This window comes from Zosterops lateralis, assembly GCF_965231275.1.
Source record: "Zosterops lateralis genome assembly, chromosome: 14".
Classification (NCBI taxonomy): domain Eukaryota; kingdom Metazoa; phylum Chordata; class Aves; order Passeriformes; family Zosteropidae; genus Zosterops; species Zosterops lateralis.
Genome location: NC_139774.1, coordinates 8,899,276 through 8,913,362, shown reverse-complemented (window position 1 = coordinate 8,913,362; position 14,087 = coordinate 8,899,276). Strand labels below are relative to the sequence as shown.

The 14,087-nt window shown below is 51.6% G+C and overlaps 1 protein-coding gene across 3 annotated transcripts in view; it reads right to left on the bottom strand.

Annotated features, from left to right (window-relative positions):
• JADE2 (jade family PHD finger 2) overlaps nt 1-11,937 on the bottom strand; it is a 72,054-nt gene extending 60,117 nt beyond the window's left edge. The window contains exons 1-3 of one of the 3 annotated variants that reach the window (XM_083871548.1): nt 11,575-11,937; nt 4,354-4,411; nt 1,783-1,868 (exon numbers count right to left, since the gene is read on the bottom strand). In XM_083871548.1, the coding sequence (XP_083727674.1) occupies nt 1,783-1,868; nt 4,354-4,411 (144 nt within the window). In that variant the 5' untranslated portion in view covers nt 11,575-11,937. Of the gene's footprint in view, nt 1-1,782; nt 1,869-4,353; nt 4,412-8,021; nt 8,125-10,698; nt 10,719-11,574 lie in introns of those variants that run through there. The other 2 variants (XM_083871547.1, XM_083871546.1) reach the window with 2 other exon arrangements.
• Between the last annotated feature and the right edge of the window lie 2,150 nt (nt 11,938-14,087).

The following is a 14,087-nucleotide window of genomic DNA, read 5'->3' as shown; positions in this document are numbered from 1 at the left end:
CCTCAGCTGTTGTAGAGCTGCAACTTGGATCCAGGTCTTACCATCAAGTCCAGAAGCATTTTCACTTGGAATCTTGGACTTATATTCCGTAACAGTCAGGTAAAATCCTAGATGGCTGATTGAAGAATTCATAATAAAGACAAAAAATGTGTCTGCACCACTGAGGCAGAAAGATGTCTCAGCTCTTGGAGAAGGATTTTATTGGGCAGCAACAGGGTGGCACCTATGACACTGCAGTGACATGAGTCACATCCTCTCATCTAACATGAGGCATCTCTGTGGCAGGGACTCCTGACAGCCCCTAAAGAGCTCACCCAAGGCCTGTATGGACACACCAGCCACAGGGATGAGCAGTTATTTCAGAGAGGGGTAACGGTGCCACAGGAGGAGCAGATGCCTAAAATGCTTCACTTTCCAAAGGAGGATTCAGCTCACAGAAATCTCCCCCATACCCACTCTGAGAGACACATCTATAGACAAAACCCAACATTACCAGTGCTAATATTCAATTTACCAACAGCCTTGTCAGCAGTCAGTAACATCTGCACCCCTGGTTCTTGCTCTCTGGAGTATTTCCAGCTAATTCAGCTGGCAGTAACAGCTTTCCAGTCCCTCTCTTTACCCAAGGCACAAGTAACTTCGACTTCTTCAGTCTGTGTCCTTTGCCAACACAGATATATCAATGTAAACCTGTCAGAGCAGTAAGAACCAAGTGCAGCTGTAATTCAGGCAGTGACCACAGGAAAACCTCAAAATCTCTACTCAGCTTGATGCAAAAGGAGGATGTTACAGGGGTTTGTGCTCACCAGGCCACAGTGTCAGGAGAGGTGAAACGGGGAGGGCTTGAGGAGTTCACATGAGCCATGCCAGCTTCATCTGCTTCTAAAATTAGCACTGTTTGACTCCAGACCCCAGTCCAGAGGGAAGGGAATGTGAGAACAATGTCCCTCTGGCTTTGCTCATGCTGCTGCTGAAATGAAGATGACCACTGCCAAACACTGAGGTTGCTACAACAGCAGCTCATGCCTGGTATAGTTTCCATGGCTAGTGGAAATGTATCCGAGGCACATAAGGAAAACAGGACACAGCACCACCCCTTCCAGCACAGCCCTGGGGACAAACAGCTCCTCCCACCCAAGGCCCAGACCCTGCACTACTGAGCCAGCAGGTGAACCTGGACTGTGTCCCCAGAATGGGCAGCAGTGCTCACACCAGCAAGGGGAAACCCTGCAGCAAGGTCAGACACCGATGGCCTCAGTTTAATGTCCTTGAACCCTGTGACAGGGGAAACCAACACAACCTGCAACTCAGCTGTGCTGTCTCTCCTTTCACAGCTCTCCACGCCTCTTACTTGTTCATGAGGAGGAGTCTCCACATCACCCTCCCCTCCCAGTGCTGTGGCATTAATAAAAGGGCACCCAGGAGGGCACCCAAACCAGGGAAGCTTGGTAGGCAGACATCCCAGAACTGCAGGACCTCCCAGTCCCACCAAACTTAACTTCCAACTTAACTCTGGTTTACTTGCCTCAACAGGGATGGAGTGGGCACAAGGACCCCCATCCCTCCCCAGAGATGCTCCTGGTGTATCCATCAGCTCCCTCCCCAGGAGAACTGGACCTGACACTGCTGTTGGGAGCTGTGGCTCTGCACCAGGGGCTCTGGCTGCTCCTGGACCCACTGCCCACAGAACAGACAGCCATGGGCACGCTGGCTGCCACATCTGGGCAAGGACAGTCCCATGGGAAAAACTCTCCTTTGGGAAAAGCCTAAAAGCCCACGTACCTCAGAGGGCTTCTTCTCCTTCTGCCGTGACCAGGGGGATTTGGTATTCGGAATTTTGGAGCATCTGGAGGTTGATGTGGTGTGACCTGCAACAAGACAACAGAGACAGGTTACCTGGGAAAGAGTCAAAGCTTCTCCTTACCTTTGCCACCAACCCCACAGCTCCAGCCTCAACCAACACTTTGGGTCAGCACTGAGATGAAATAATACCTTGACATGACTTGTTTTTGTGCAGTATCATCACCACTGCTGCCACCCCCAAAAGGGAAGAGTAGCTAAAACCTGAAATGTGCTGGAACCACTACATTCCTGATCTTGATTTCCAACCCATTTGTGTCATTATCACTTAAATGAAAGTTTAACGGAATCATATTAACACAGTTTAATACAGTCGTATTTGTTGATAATAAATAATGAACTGATTATTGGAATTTCTGTATAATAATGATAACAGTTTGGTCTTCTGTATAGGAGGACCCCTCCATATTCTAGTCTATAAAAATGTTTCTGTGATGTTGCAACAAAATAACTATCAGTAGGCCTACTCAACACTGATTTTATCCTTGGAGGACCGAATAGGAGGAAACCACAGGGTGCCCATAAGCAACGTCCAAACACTATGGAGCCATGTACATGTAGATCTCAGAAGGGCTCTGGCCAGGAGCTGAGCTGACTCAGGGATCAGGCTGTGGTACCAGGGATCAGGTAGTGGGAAACATCTGTTCTTCCACCAGCTCAGTCCGAGGGAAATTTCACATGCCTATTTTTCCTGGCAGGGGAAGAGGCACCAGCTCAACCTGTATTCTTTACTTGCAGTGCACTTTCTTGTACATCACAAAATGAAGACCAAATGTGGGGGCATCACCTATTCCCAAAAGACAGCTTGTTTTTTGAAGTGGCAGGCCAGATGTTATTAAAGAGGGTTTCATATAAATGAAATTCTTTATAACATTTCAGAGCATAACAGGACTGTGAAGACAAAGCCCAGAGCAGACATCCCTATGCTGCAGCCCATGGACACACTGCTTTACTCAGCAGCAAGCTGCTCCAAAGAGTGCAGCAACAGCAGCTCCACAGCCTTCATGCAGAGATCAGCCACCAATTTCCACCTTGCCCCCTCTTCTCAAGCTACAATATGATGCTACAGCTATACAGGCTTGGATAACACACCACAACTACCCTTTCCTGGCAGAGGCAAGAAAAAGAAGGTCACCACTCTGTTTACAACTATCCTGCAGGAGAGCATTTGTCAACAGCTTAGATATCACCTGCAGCATAAATATCCAAGCCCAGAGAGATAAGGCCATGTTGTTTAATACCATGATTAAAGATGCCTTACCCCCGAAAGGCAGCGAAGCCAGCGAGCACAGCTCGGCTCCATAAGCCTTTGAGCATCTGGGGATTAGGAGATGGGAAGTTTGGAGCATGGCTTCCAAAACAAACTCCTTTCTGAGATAGTGATGTTTCATTTTACGAGAAGCCAGAGGCGTTGACAGAGCCTGAAACACTTTCTGCAGGCACAGCTCAGCCCCAGGCCCCCCAGGGCTCCGGCAGGATGGGGGTCCCTGCTGGCAGCCCAACAGCAGGTTCCCGTCAGCAGTTGTGGTGCTAACTCCACTCCCACTGACAATTTTTTTGGCTAAAGCTGTGGGAACAGCAGCCAAACCCAGCAAGATCAGCCTTTCCATAACCCCCTGTAATCTCTCCATCATCCTGTTAAGAAAAAGCCCAGAAGTTTAGTGTCTTTACTAAAGTCCCTTTCGTTCTCGGATATCCAGCAGCCAGATCCTGTAAAGTGTGGAGAGCAAATTCCCAGCACGGCCCAGATGAAATTACTGTGACATTTGTAAGAAACCAAGAGCAGCTAGTAAGAAACTCCAGAGTCCAGACAAGGGATTAGGCTGGTGCCTTGAGGGTACTGAACACCGAGCACTGCGGTGTGTCTGCAGCAGGTGAAACCCTGAGGTAAGTGGGAGAGCAGAGTGCTCTATTTATAGACAAAATTCAGCACATTTGCACATGTTTATTGTTGAACACATGCTTCTGTGCCTCCTGAATGAGGATGAAGTGAGGTAGATGCTGAAAAGCAAGCGTGGGCTTGCAAATTTTGCTGGCTTGAGCCTTATCCCTTTTCCCACATCACTCTTCAGCTTGCAAGAAGGAACAATGCCGCTCCGGTTTTACTCTGACTCCAGTAAAAACTTCCCTTTGCCCTGGAACAACCCAAATCAAGAGCAAACTAGCCTCAGGCTGCAGCTCACAGGAAAGGACAACTCATCTACAAAGGGTGTTTGGTGCTTCGTTAGCAGATCTGCAATCAGCAGCTCCCCTCACCCAGACTCCTCACACGAGGGAGACACTCTCATCAGTTAAGAGGAGCCACAACCAAGTGTTTAAATAAATTGATATCAGCTTGTTGCTGCACTTCTGACAGACCCAGCCCTGCACACTACTCATTGTGCAGAGGCTTCCCAGTAAATGCAGTTTCCTCCACTCTTTGTAAAGTAATTATTCAAGCATTTTGACTGCTGCAGGTGAATCTTGTTCAAAGCTTTGAATTAAAGGTCTTACTGTCAGTGGTGTCTGAGTTATCACTGCTGATGGAGTACTTGCGTCGTTTTTCTTCCATCTGTAACAAAAGAAATTGCACATTACACTTCATGTCCAGAAAACCCATCTCAGCACCAAAGCACTGCTATCTGAACATCTGCATATCCTTTTGCCCCAGCACCAGTCAGTCCTTACCCTCAGGACAGACAATTACGAAAGAAAACAATTCTCATGGATTAAAAAAAAAAAACAACTTTAATTGTCTTTCTACCAGGTTTTCCCACTCCCAGCAGCTACAGTGAGTGCATTTGGATCACTCAGCTTTGCATGGAAATTTGTCTATGCAAGATTTGCAGCCAAATGTCTCTTCCTCTGCAAGAGTACTGCCAAGGGAGGAAGCTCCAACAAGGACCAGAGGATGCCCCACCAGGGACTGTGGTGCTGTTGGATGAGAGAAAAGACATCCTGGGAACCACCTGTCAGAGCTGCAAAGCTGAGAAGTGTAATGACAGAGGAATGGAAACTGCACACTCTCGGTATGTCTGCAGGGGGAAGTACGAGCATCCCAGAGCTGAAGAAAACCCCTGTGTACCACAGCCTGGGGTTTTACCCTCTGACCCATCTTCCCATGGCATCTACTTCTTTTAAGACTCAGGCAGTATCTGTCACAGGCCAGCCTGAAGCACTTCACATCACTGTGCCCTGCCCTGCTGGGAGCTCCCCCAGGCAGCACCTCCAGCACCAGAGCTCCCAGAGGTGAGCAAGTGGCTTCTCCATCCTCTCAGAGCTAACATCACAGCAGCAGGTACCACTGCACTGATGAGGAGACACATTTCAAGCTCAGTTGATTTGCTCTGAGACTTTGAACAAGCCACAGGAGTGCCTGAAACCAGCAGGTTCTCCTGAACTTGCCCCTTGGGAACCAAGCACTTGGAACTCAAAGTAGATGCTTCAGGGAAAAAAAATAAGAAGAAAGGTACTTTAACTTTTGAGGATCCAAACTCTACCAATGTGGCTGGTGGCTGATCAGCTTGGCCCCCAATACAGGGCTTGGGCTTTTCTGGATGAAAAGGGCTACTTGTGGACCAGACAACTATCCAACAGGCTGCAAGCCAAAATACATCCACAGAAAAAAATCTTAATCTCAACCTCATGGAAATCTTCCCTAGTACTTTCTGTGGTATTTTCGAAGAATCTGAATGTGTTCATATGTCATACCCACTATTGGTTCCACAAATGGTAAGTGGGAATGATAATGAAACATTGGGTTTGTGTGGTTTGGTTGCAGCAGGTACAAGCAGCACACACACTGGGATAGCAGGCATGACATTTCCCCCCAAACATCAGGAAATGTTCCACATAAGCATACAAAAACCCTGTAATAGCTGTATTTTACAATATACATGCTATCACAGCATTATAAGGGAAAATACTACAAAATATCCTAAACATTTTAACAACCAGTGTTGTGGTAAGGCATTGCCCTGTCAAAATGTAACTTAAAACACTCCCTGAGAATATGGCAATATCAATACTTTTCCCCTGGTGATTCAAGGGGAAACAGATGTTATTAAAACCTTGTTCCAAGTAGCCATTAGATTTTGCTTGGGGGAAATGAAATTGAAGAGAGCTCTAACTTGAGCTTACTTTTAGTGAAAATCCTACCTCAACCTTTTAAACTGGTTCCTACTGGTCTGAAGTGGCAAACAGACATCTGGAGCACAAAAACAGAGCAACACTTTTATTAAGAGTTCCTAATCACAGAGATTAAATAAACCAAAGCCAAGAGGAGGAAAATAAACACCTGAGCTGAGGCAAAGGAATGCTACTGATATAGCCAGTGAGACTTCCCAGGTTTCCCATCTTTGCTTTTGCAGCAAGATGGCATCACTGACATCACTCTCCTTCCAAGGCAGGGAAAAGGTTTACAATCAATGCTCAGCACAGGTAGCAGGAGGCTGGCACTGGTTTTGACTGATATACATGAGGAGATGCACTGATCATCCCCCTCTAACTGAACCTGGTCCCTCATCCTGCTTCTGTCCTACAGCTGCCCAGAGAATTAACACACTCACTACGTAACAAGATGAACTGATATTCACATACAGAAGTGGTTCACATTGCAGGTAAAAATAGTGTCTGTACTTCAGCAAATCATTTCGTCACTGTTTGGCAGGATCCAAGACAGCATCCTCCAAACCAAACTGCATTAAATTTCTGAATGAAATTCTGGCTTGAGCGAAGCACAGACATCTCTGAACAACAGCATCTCTGAAAGGCTGGGCAGGGGATGGCACACAAGGCAGTGCACCTGAAGGGAGCAGAAGTTTTGGCCAAACCCAGGCCATTCCAGAAAATGGTCACATTCCAGGCCATGCTAAGAAGGTGCTGGTTTTTTTCTAAGGGTCTCATCTCGAGCAGCCAGACAGTAGTAAACCGCATGGCACTTAAGAGAGGAATTTACTGTAGAAGGGTAATTGGGCCATTTCCCCATCTGTATCCCGGAGTTGTAAAGTCTGATGGTGGCTCAGCTCTTACCACCCTTTTGGCACCCGCAGAGGGGGGTGGGAGGACCCACTGCCCACATCCCTCCCAGGGCTGCAACTCCTGCTCCCAAAAGCTCCCAGGAACAATTCAGCTGGTGAGCTACTGAGCAACGTAAGTCCCCACAAAATATGGTCTCTGCTCCAAAATTAATCTTTGTTTACATTATAAGTTAATTTCACCTTTAACTGACCCATTCCCCACATGGCATCATTAATAAAGTCATAAACAAATACCAAAAAAATTTGTAATACTTTGAAAAGGTCACTGTTAGGTCAAACTTGGCCCAAAATCTAGTTTTTACAGAGCCAGAAACCAAGTGAAAGGTTTCTATGTAGGCTTGCTTAAAAAATTCAAACAGAAACAGATGTGGGTTTCTTTTATAAACAAATGAACATCCCCCTGAAGTGTCTGCAACTCAAATCCACAGGCATAGCCCCGGCTAATGCCTGGAAACCAAAAACTGAACTGCTTGCAAACCAACATGTTTAGCATTGCCATTGTTCAAGCTGAGAATGGCAGACAAATGCTATACCAAGGAAGATGATGGCCCTTCATCAGCCTAAACAAATGTAAATCACTATATCCTTGGACAAATTAGCACCACCATTGGTGTTAAAATGGAGATGATGGCCTGAGGCTGGCTGGTCCTGCCCCACAGCAGGGAAGGCTGGAGAGGAGCTCTTGGGAATGCAATTCTGCCCAGCCCATGCAACCTGGGAGAGGTGAAGGCAACCACTGCTGGAGCACAGAGATGCCTGTGCCCAGATCCTGAGTTCAGCGGGGCACTCTCCCAGGGACAGGCACCCATCCACACTAAACCCAAACGCCTCATCAGCCTCCAGCTGGTACAGAAATGTTTCTCTGCAGACCCCTCCAGCAGCCCTGTGCTCTGGGAAAGCCCCCGATGTTTCCCAGCTCCCCATTAACTCTTCTGCACATCAAGTCCACGTGCGATCTGGAGATTTTCAGAGGCGTCCCAGCACCCTGTGCAGAGGCTGTTTCCAGAAACATTCCGAATTGTGGCAAGCAAACAGAGAAATTCATACGTGCCTGTGCTCCCCACTTCTACAGGGAATAGGCACAGAAACCTGCGTAAGTTGCAGGAATTTAAAAAAAGGAAAGGAAAAGGATTTGGTCATCACCTCCTCCCAGCCTCCCGCAGGTTGAGGGATGCGCCGCTCGGTCCCCGCGCCGTCACCTCTGACGCCGAGAGCAACACCGGCTGAATGATGTGCTCTGTTTGTGAGCTGCAATGAGACTGCAGAAAAACCACTTCCCTGTTTGTTCCTCCGGCCCAGAAATAGGAACACAAACAGCACATAGTGCCCCCAGCGGCACGCACAGGGCTCCGGTCACCCACCCCGCCGGGGACCCCGTCCCGGAGCCGTGCCCTGCCTGAGCCCCGGGGCTGCTCCCGGCGCTGCCCCCGGCGCTTCCCTCTGCCTCAAACGCCTTCTTCCCTCTGTCTAGGAATACCAGCCAGTTGTTAGAAAGTGTAATAAAAAGGGTGGAGGGCTGGAACGCCCCAGTCCGTAACACCGTGGGAGGGTTGTCCCCGTCCCATTGCCTTTTCCCACGAGCGAATTCTGGAGCCAAGAGCTGCTACAGGAGGCTCCGTGAGAGCAGCAGCGTCCCCCAAACTGGCACGGCCCCAATTTCATAGTAACACAAGAGCAAACTTTTGGACCAAAGGATGCACAGCGGCGGGGCCAACAAGGCTCGCAGCAAATCGCGCTGCTCAGCCCCTGCACTGGGAGGAAGCTCTTCCCAACCTCCCCGGCAGCCCTGCACAGTGTAAATGCCAAAGGGCAGGATCCTGGTACCCAGAATAACCATTTTCTGGGCAGCAGGAGCCTGCCCCTGCCTGCCGGGGCTCGTCTGTCCCTCGCCTCCCCAGCAGGCTGCTGCAGCCCCAGCTTTCCAGCCAAGGCTCCGGTGCCCAGGTGAGGAGCGAGACATCCCTCCTCTCCTCCACACCAATTCTGCTGTCTTGGCTCCCCAGGGCAAAATTTAATCTCATTTCAATTTAAAACAAAACAAGCCCTCGTTTACTTCCTGTGCTTTGCCTTTCTCCACATCTACAAGGGGATTTTTTTTTTTTTGTCTTTACTACTCACATTTGTAACTTTCCTTGCTTCTTCTGACTCGTTACCTTCTAATTATCTATTTTTTCTGTGGCAAGCCCAGACAGAGCACGGGTAATCAGAAAGGTTACTGAGGGCACTGGGGCCAGCCCTGCCCTGCTGGGGGAAGGTGCAGGCAGGGACACAGGGCATGAGAGGGGACACCGGGCACAGCTCCACGCCCACAGCTGGCTGCTCCATCCCGCAGGGCTCCTGAGCATCCAGAACTCCAGAGGAAATCAACAGGAGCTACAGACACTCCAATCCCCGCCAAAGATGAAAACCCACAGAAGGTAAAGACTAAGACCTGAATCTCAAGGACCACCCACCCACCAACTTTGAGAACTCGGGTGTCAAACACTATTAGCAGCCATCAATACTTTAAAGGAATTGCATCTCCTTGCCTGCAGACCCCCTAACGTGTACCCTCCATCCTTTGCTCCGAGCCTACATTTTTCAACATGAGCCTCAATTTGCCTAAGAAAAACAAATTTAACCTTCGATTTAACCTTTCTGCAAGCTATTTTTACTCCTATCTCAAGCTTATTTTAACCCCAGTAGCCAATAAATGCTTAAAGGTCAAACACCATTCCTAAAAGCCGGGCTCCTTACCCCTGGGGAGAAGGCTGAGATCAGACAATTTTTTTTTTCCCTCAAGCAAAATCTCCTCTTAGAAATATCCAAACAGTCGGAGGGTCCTTGCTCAAGCCCTTCAAAACAATTTTCACTGTGGGGGCCGAAAAGGCGCTGAGGATTTTCCCTGTGGATGCCACACCATCCTTCTCTCGCCACTCAAAAAGCGCTCATAACGTATAGGTATGGACAGAGAGGGTTGGGGTTTTTTTCCTTCCCCCCCTAACTGCGATCGAGGCTGACAATCCGGCAGCCTCCCTCCCTCCCGCCTTTGCAGCGCTTCCCAACGGGCAGCTCGCTGCTCCCCCGGCCCCGCACCCCCAGCGGGCAGGGCTCGGCAGGTGGGGCAGGGGCAGAGCGCCGCCAGAGGCTTCCCCGGAGGAGGATGCTCCAGGGAGCCCGGGGAAGGGGCAGGTGGCCGGGGAGAGCAGCGGGAGCGGCGCGCAGGGACAAGGCGCGGGGGGACGCGGGATGTTCCCGAGCGCGGTGATGCCCCGGGAGGCGGCGGGGAAAGCCCCGCGGTGGGGAGGGAAGGGACGGGAAGGGAAGGGGGGAGGAAGGGGAGGGCAGGCGGGAGCCGGCAGCCGCCACGCCCCCGGGCACCGCCATCCCGGCCCCGCGCAGCGCTCCGCGCCCGCGCCGCTCCCGCCCGGCCCGCGCTGCCCGCAGAGCCCCCGCTGCCCGCACAGCCCGCACAGCCCCGCGGGCCCAGCGCCCCGGGCAATGCACGGCACGGCACCGCACGGCACGGCAGGGCGCGGGGCCGCTGCCGCAGTCATTAATTCGGGGAATAAAGGGACGAAGCGGCGAACCGAGCCTTGAAAAGTTCTTGTTTACGTCCCCCCGCCGCCCCCCTCCCGCACTTGCAGAGCGGAGTGACCCCCGTGCGCCATCCGCCCCGGGAATGCCGCACATCCCCGCCCGGCAGCCCGGCAGGGAGGGGGGAAAATTAAATAATAAAAAAAAAAGAGAGAGAGAAATACAGCAAAAGCAGGGGGAGCTGCAAAATAACCATCGGCTGCAAAGGCAGCCCGCGCCCGCCGCCACCCCGCCGAGCCTTTACCTTGGCCAGGAGCGTCCGCCCGGAGTTGCGCCGCTCTCGGGGGTGACAGGCGGGAGGAGGCGGGGGCGGGGGATGCTCCCGCAGTCCCCGGCCGGGAGAGCCCCCTCGGCGGCTCAGCGCGGTGTCATCGCCGGGGCCGCGCCGCCCGGGCCCTCCTCAGGAGCGCCCGCCCGGGAACTCCATGGATGCGGCCCCGCTCCCAGCCGAGATGGCCGCTCCGCCGCGGCCGGGCGAGCCCTGCCCGCCTGTTTCTCTTTCTTTTTCACCCCGCACTTCCTCCGGCGTTCCGCGCCCCACCGCCGCCCGGGCTCCGGCTCCGGCTCCGGCAGGGAGGCGGGGAAGCGACTTTCGGAGCGGGGACGGATAATGGTGGCGGTGCTTCCACCCCCCCCCACCCCCCCCCACCCCCCCCCCCCGCCTCGGCCGCCCCAAATCTTCAATTTCTTCTCCCTCTCGGCTGCCCGGGCGCCGCGGCAGGGCCAGGTGCGGGTCCCGCGGCGGGTCCCATCGTGGGCCGCCCGCCCGCCCCGCTCAGCCCCCCGCGGGCCGCCGGGGCCCCATGGCGCTGCTGCCCGGAGCCCCAGCCCGCCCGCGGCCCCGCAGCCCCGGCCCGGCCCTGCACACGCAGCTCACACTCGCCACACACTCACTCGCTCGCTCACTGACTCCCGGCTCTCCGCCCCCCCGCCCGCTCCCGGCCCCGCCGCCCGCTCCCCTCTCCGCGCGGTGCACACGCGTACACGGGGCGCCTGCCACAACCTTAAACAAAAAAAAAAAAAAAAAGGCAATTTAAAAAAAAAAAAAAAGGCGTTTATACTTTAAGGAAAAAAAAAAAAAAAAGAAACCAAGGCTTTTGGCGCCATATTAATGACGTACTTAAAATTTGCCATTTCTCCTGCGTCAAAAAGACGGCTCTTGCCCATCGCGGGGCGGGCGGGGGCCGCGGTGCGGAGCCGCTCCCTCCCCGCCCAGCCCAGTCCAGTCCCGCGGCCGCGGGCGTGGGAACCGCCGGGCTGCGCGGGGGGACGCGCGGAGCCTCCGCGCCCGCTCCGGAGGGGCGAGGAGCGGCGGGGATGGGGATGCGACTGCAGCAGAGGAGCCCCCCCTCCCCTCCCCTCCCCTCCCCGAGCCGTGTGTGTGTGTGTGTGTGTGTGTGTGTGTGTGTGTGTGTGTGTGTGTGTGTGTTCCCCCCAATAAACTTCCCGGAGTTCCGCGCCGGGGTGCGGAGCGGCGCGGCTGCCGTCCAGCTCCGCGCGGGAGGGATGAGGCTCTGAGCGCTCCCCACACCGCTGTCTTGGGCTCTGGGTGGCTCAGGGCTGCCTGTTGCCAGCTGTTTTTCCGCAGGATTAAAAACAACGACAGCAGTGCTGTCGGGATAGAAACAGCTTCTTAAATTAAAATAATAATAATAGTAATAATTGGATGTACGGCATACATACGTCTTCCCCATCTCCCAGGGGCCCTTCAGAAGTTGGCTTGCACTGTTTGAAACCATTGCTGCAGAAGATTAAAACTCAAGTTAAAGACTCTCTTTCAGTGACAATCTGCCATCATCTCTTACAATTCGTTAAGCTGGTCAGCCCTAAAACTGTGAATTACCGATTATAAACCATTAGGAACCAGAGCTACAATAGCCAGATGCTCTCCAACTTACATCCCTGTTGTGGCTCCTTATAAATTACCAAACTTGAATAAATTGGGCTCGAACTTTCTGCCTTGGCAGCCTGTGCTGGATGTTTTCTGAACATTCCAAGTCCTTTGGCACTTCCAAGGATGAAGGCAGAGTAGGAGAAGAGCATCACTTTGGTCATCCTTGGGCTTGCTGTGGTTCTTAGGACTAACACTGGAAATGGGGTCTTGAAATTTGGCATGAAGCAGCCTTTTCTGGTCCTTTGGATAAATCCACCCAAATTAGTCATGTTACTGGGTTTTGAAGAGCAGTTCACTACACAGCAATAAACATGCCCAGTTCTGGCAGCTGAAATCTCAAAATGCTGCTCTTGGGGCAGCTGCTGCTTCAGGTGCTCAGAGCCCTCTCAGCACCCCCAGGGAACAGGAGACATCAGCTACTGGCTAAAAGCCTTTCCTGGGATTACAAGAGCAGTGGCACAGCCCCTGTCTTTAAGTCCTTGGCAGGACTTCTCCTACATTTCCTGCCTCATCTATAGCACAGTCTGCCGTAAGGGATGTTGTGAAGGTCACTGTGTTACCTGGTCCGGACATCAGAAGTGTCCAAAGTGAGGCATTCCATACCAATTTCTGGAGATTTTCCTGTGCACACATACTCTAATGCAGTTCTAGTTACACTGTCACAAATCTGATTTCTCTGTGACACCTGCACAGCACAGATCTGCTCTGTTAGTCAAAAAGGAAACAAATTTTGGCCGGATCCTCATTTTATCTGCATAACCAAAGACTGCCCGAGGAGCCCTGCAAGGGCTACAAGACACAGACAGACTGTGACAAAAGGATAAAACTCTCCCAAAGAGGCAGATTCTTTCCGTGCCCTTGCCATGGGCTGTGTAACACTACAAGTCATTAACCCAAACTTTTGGCTGCTGGTGGCTGTGTTGCCCACACTGAGGGTGCGTGGCTGGAAACCTTTAGCCTGAATTGCTGGCATCCATCTTTGTGCAGCTGGAAGCAGTGGGTGCTGTGCTTGCATGTATGAAGTGCTGTATCATGTTAAATGCTCTGAAAACGCAGACGTTATGCTTTTCAGATGGACTACCCTGAATTAGTCAAAACTGACCTTAATCCATCCATGTGTCACTCTGACCCATCTTCAGAATGAGTGTTTGGGGAAGATTAATGAAGGTGCTGAAGCACTGAGGCAGTGTAGTGGAAAGTGCTATAGAAAAAGCCATGAGGAAATTAATAATTCTGTCTTTTGAGGAACCTGCAGGTCCCTGCTCTGGTCCTGTACACCATGCTACAGCCTTAGCACCCTCTGGGCCATTTCTCCAGGATTTCTGGAGTACACCTCTGAAGAAGGTCATGGCATGGCATGGCAGGTCCACAGCCTGCCTAGTCACAACTCCTCAGTACATTTTTATCATCCAGAACATGAGCACCTTGCTCTGCTTTGAAAACTGCACGGAGAAATACTGGAGCTGTATTTCCTATTGCTGTTGTGAAATCCAAAAGTGGTCAGACATGTGAATAATGTGCTGAATAATGTGCTCTGCCTGGGCTCATGTGCTGAACAATAGGCATTGCTGAGCCCCGCGCTGACCATCTCACTGCACACACAGCCATGCAGAAGGAAAAGAGGATCTGAACATGCAGTTAAAGTCTTGTTCTGCTTCAACAAAAGGGTGTAGATGAGTTGCACTGACAAGAGTTCGGACATTTCTGCTTTTGGAGTACTCCCTTTAATAGGTTTTTGG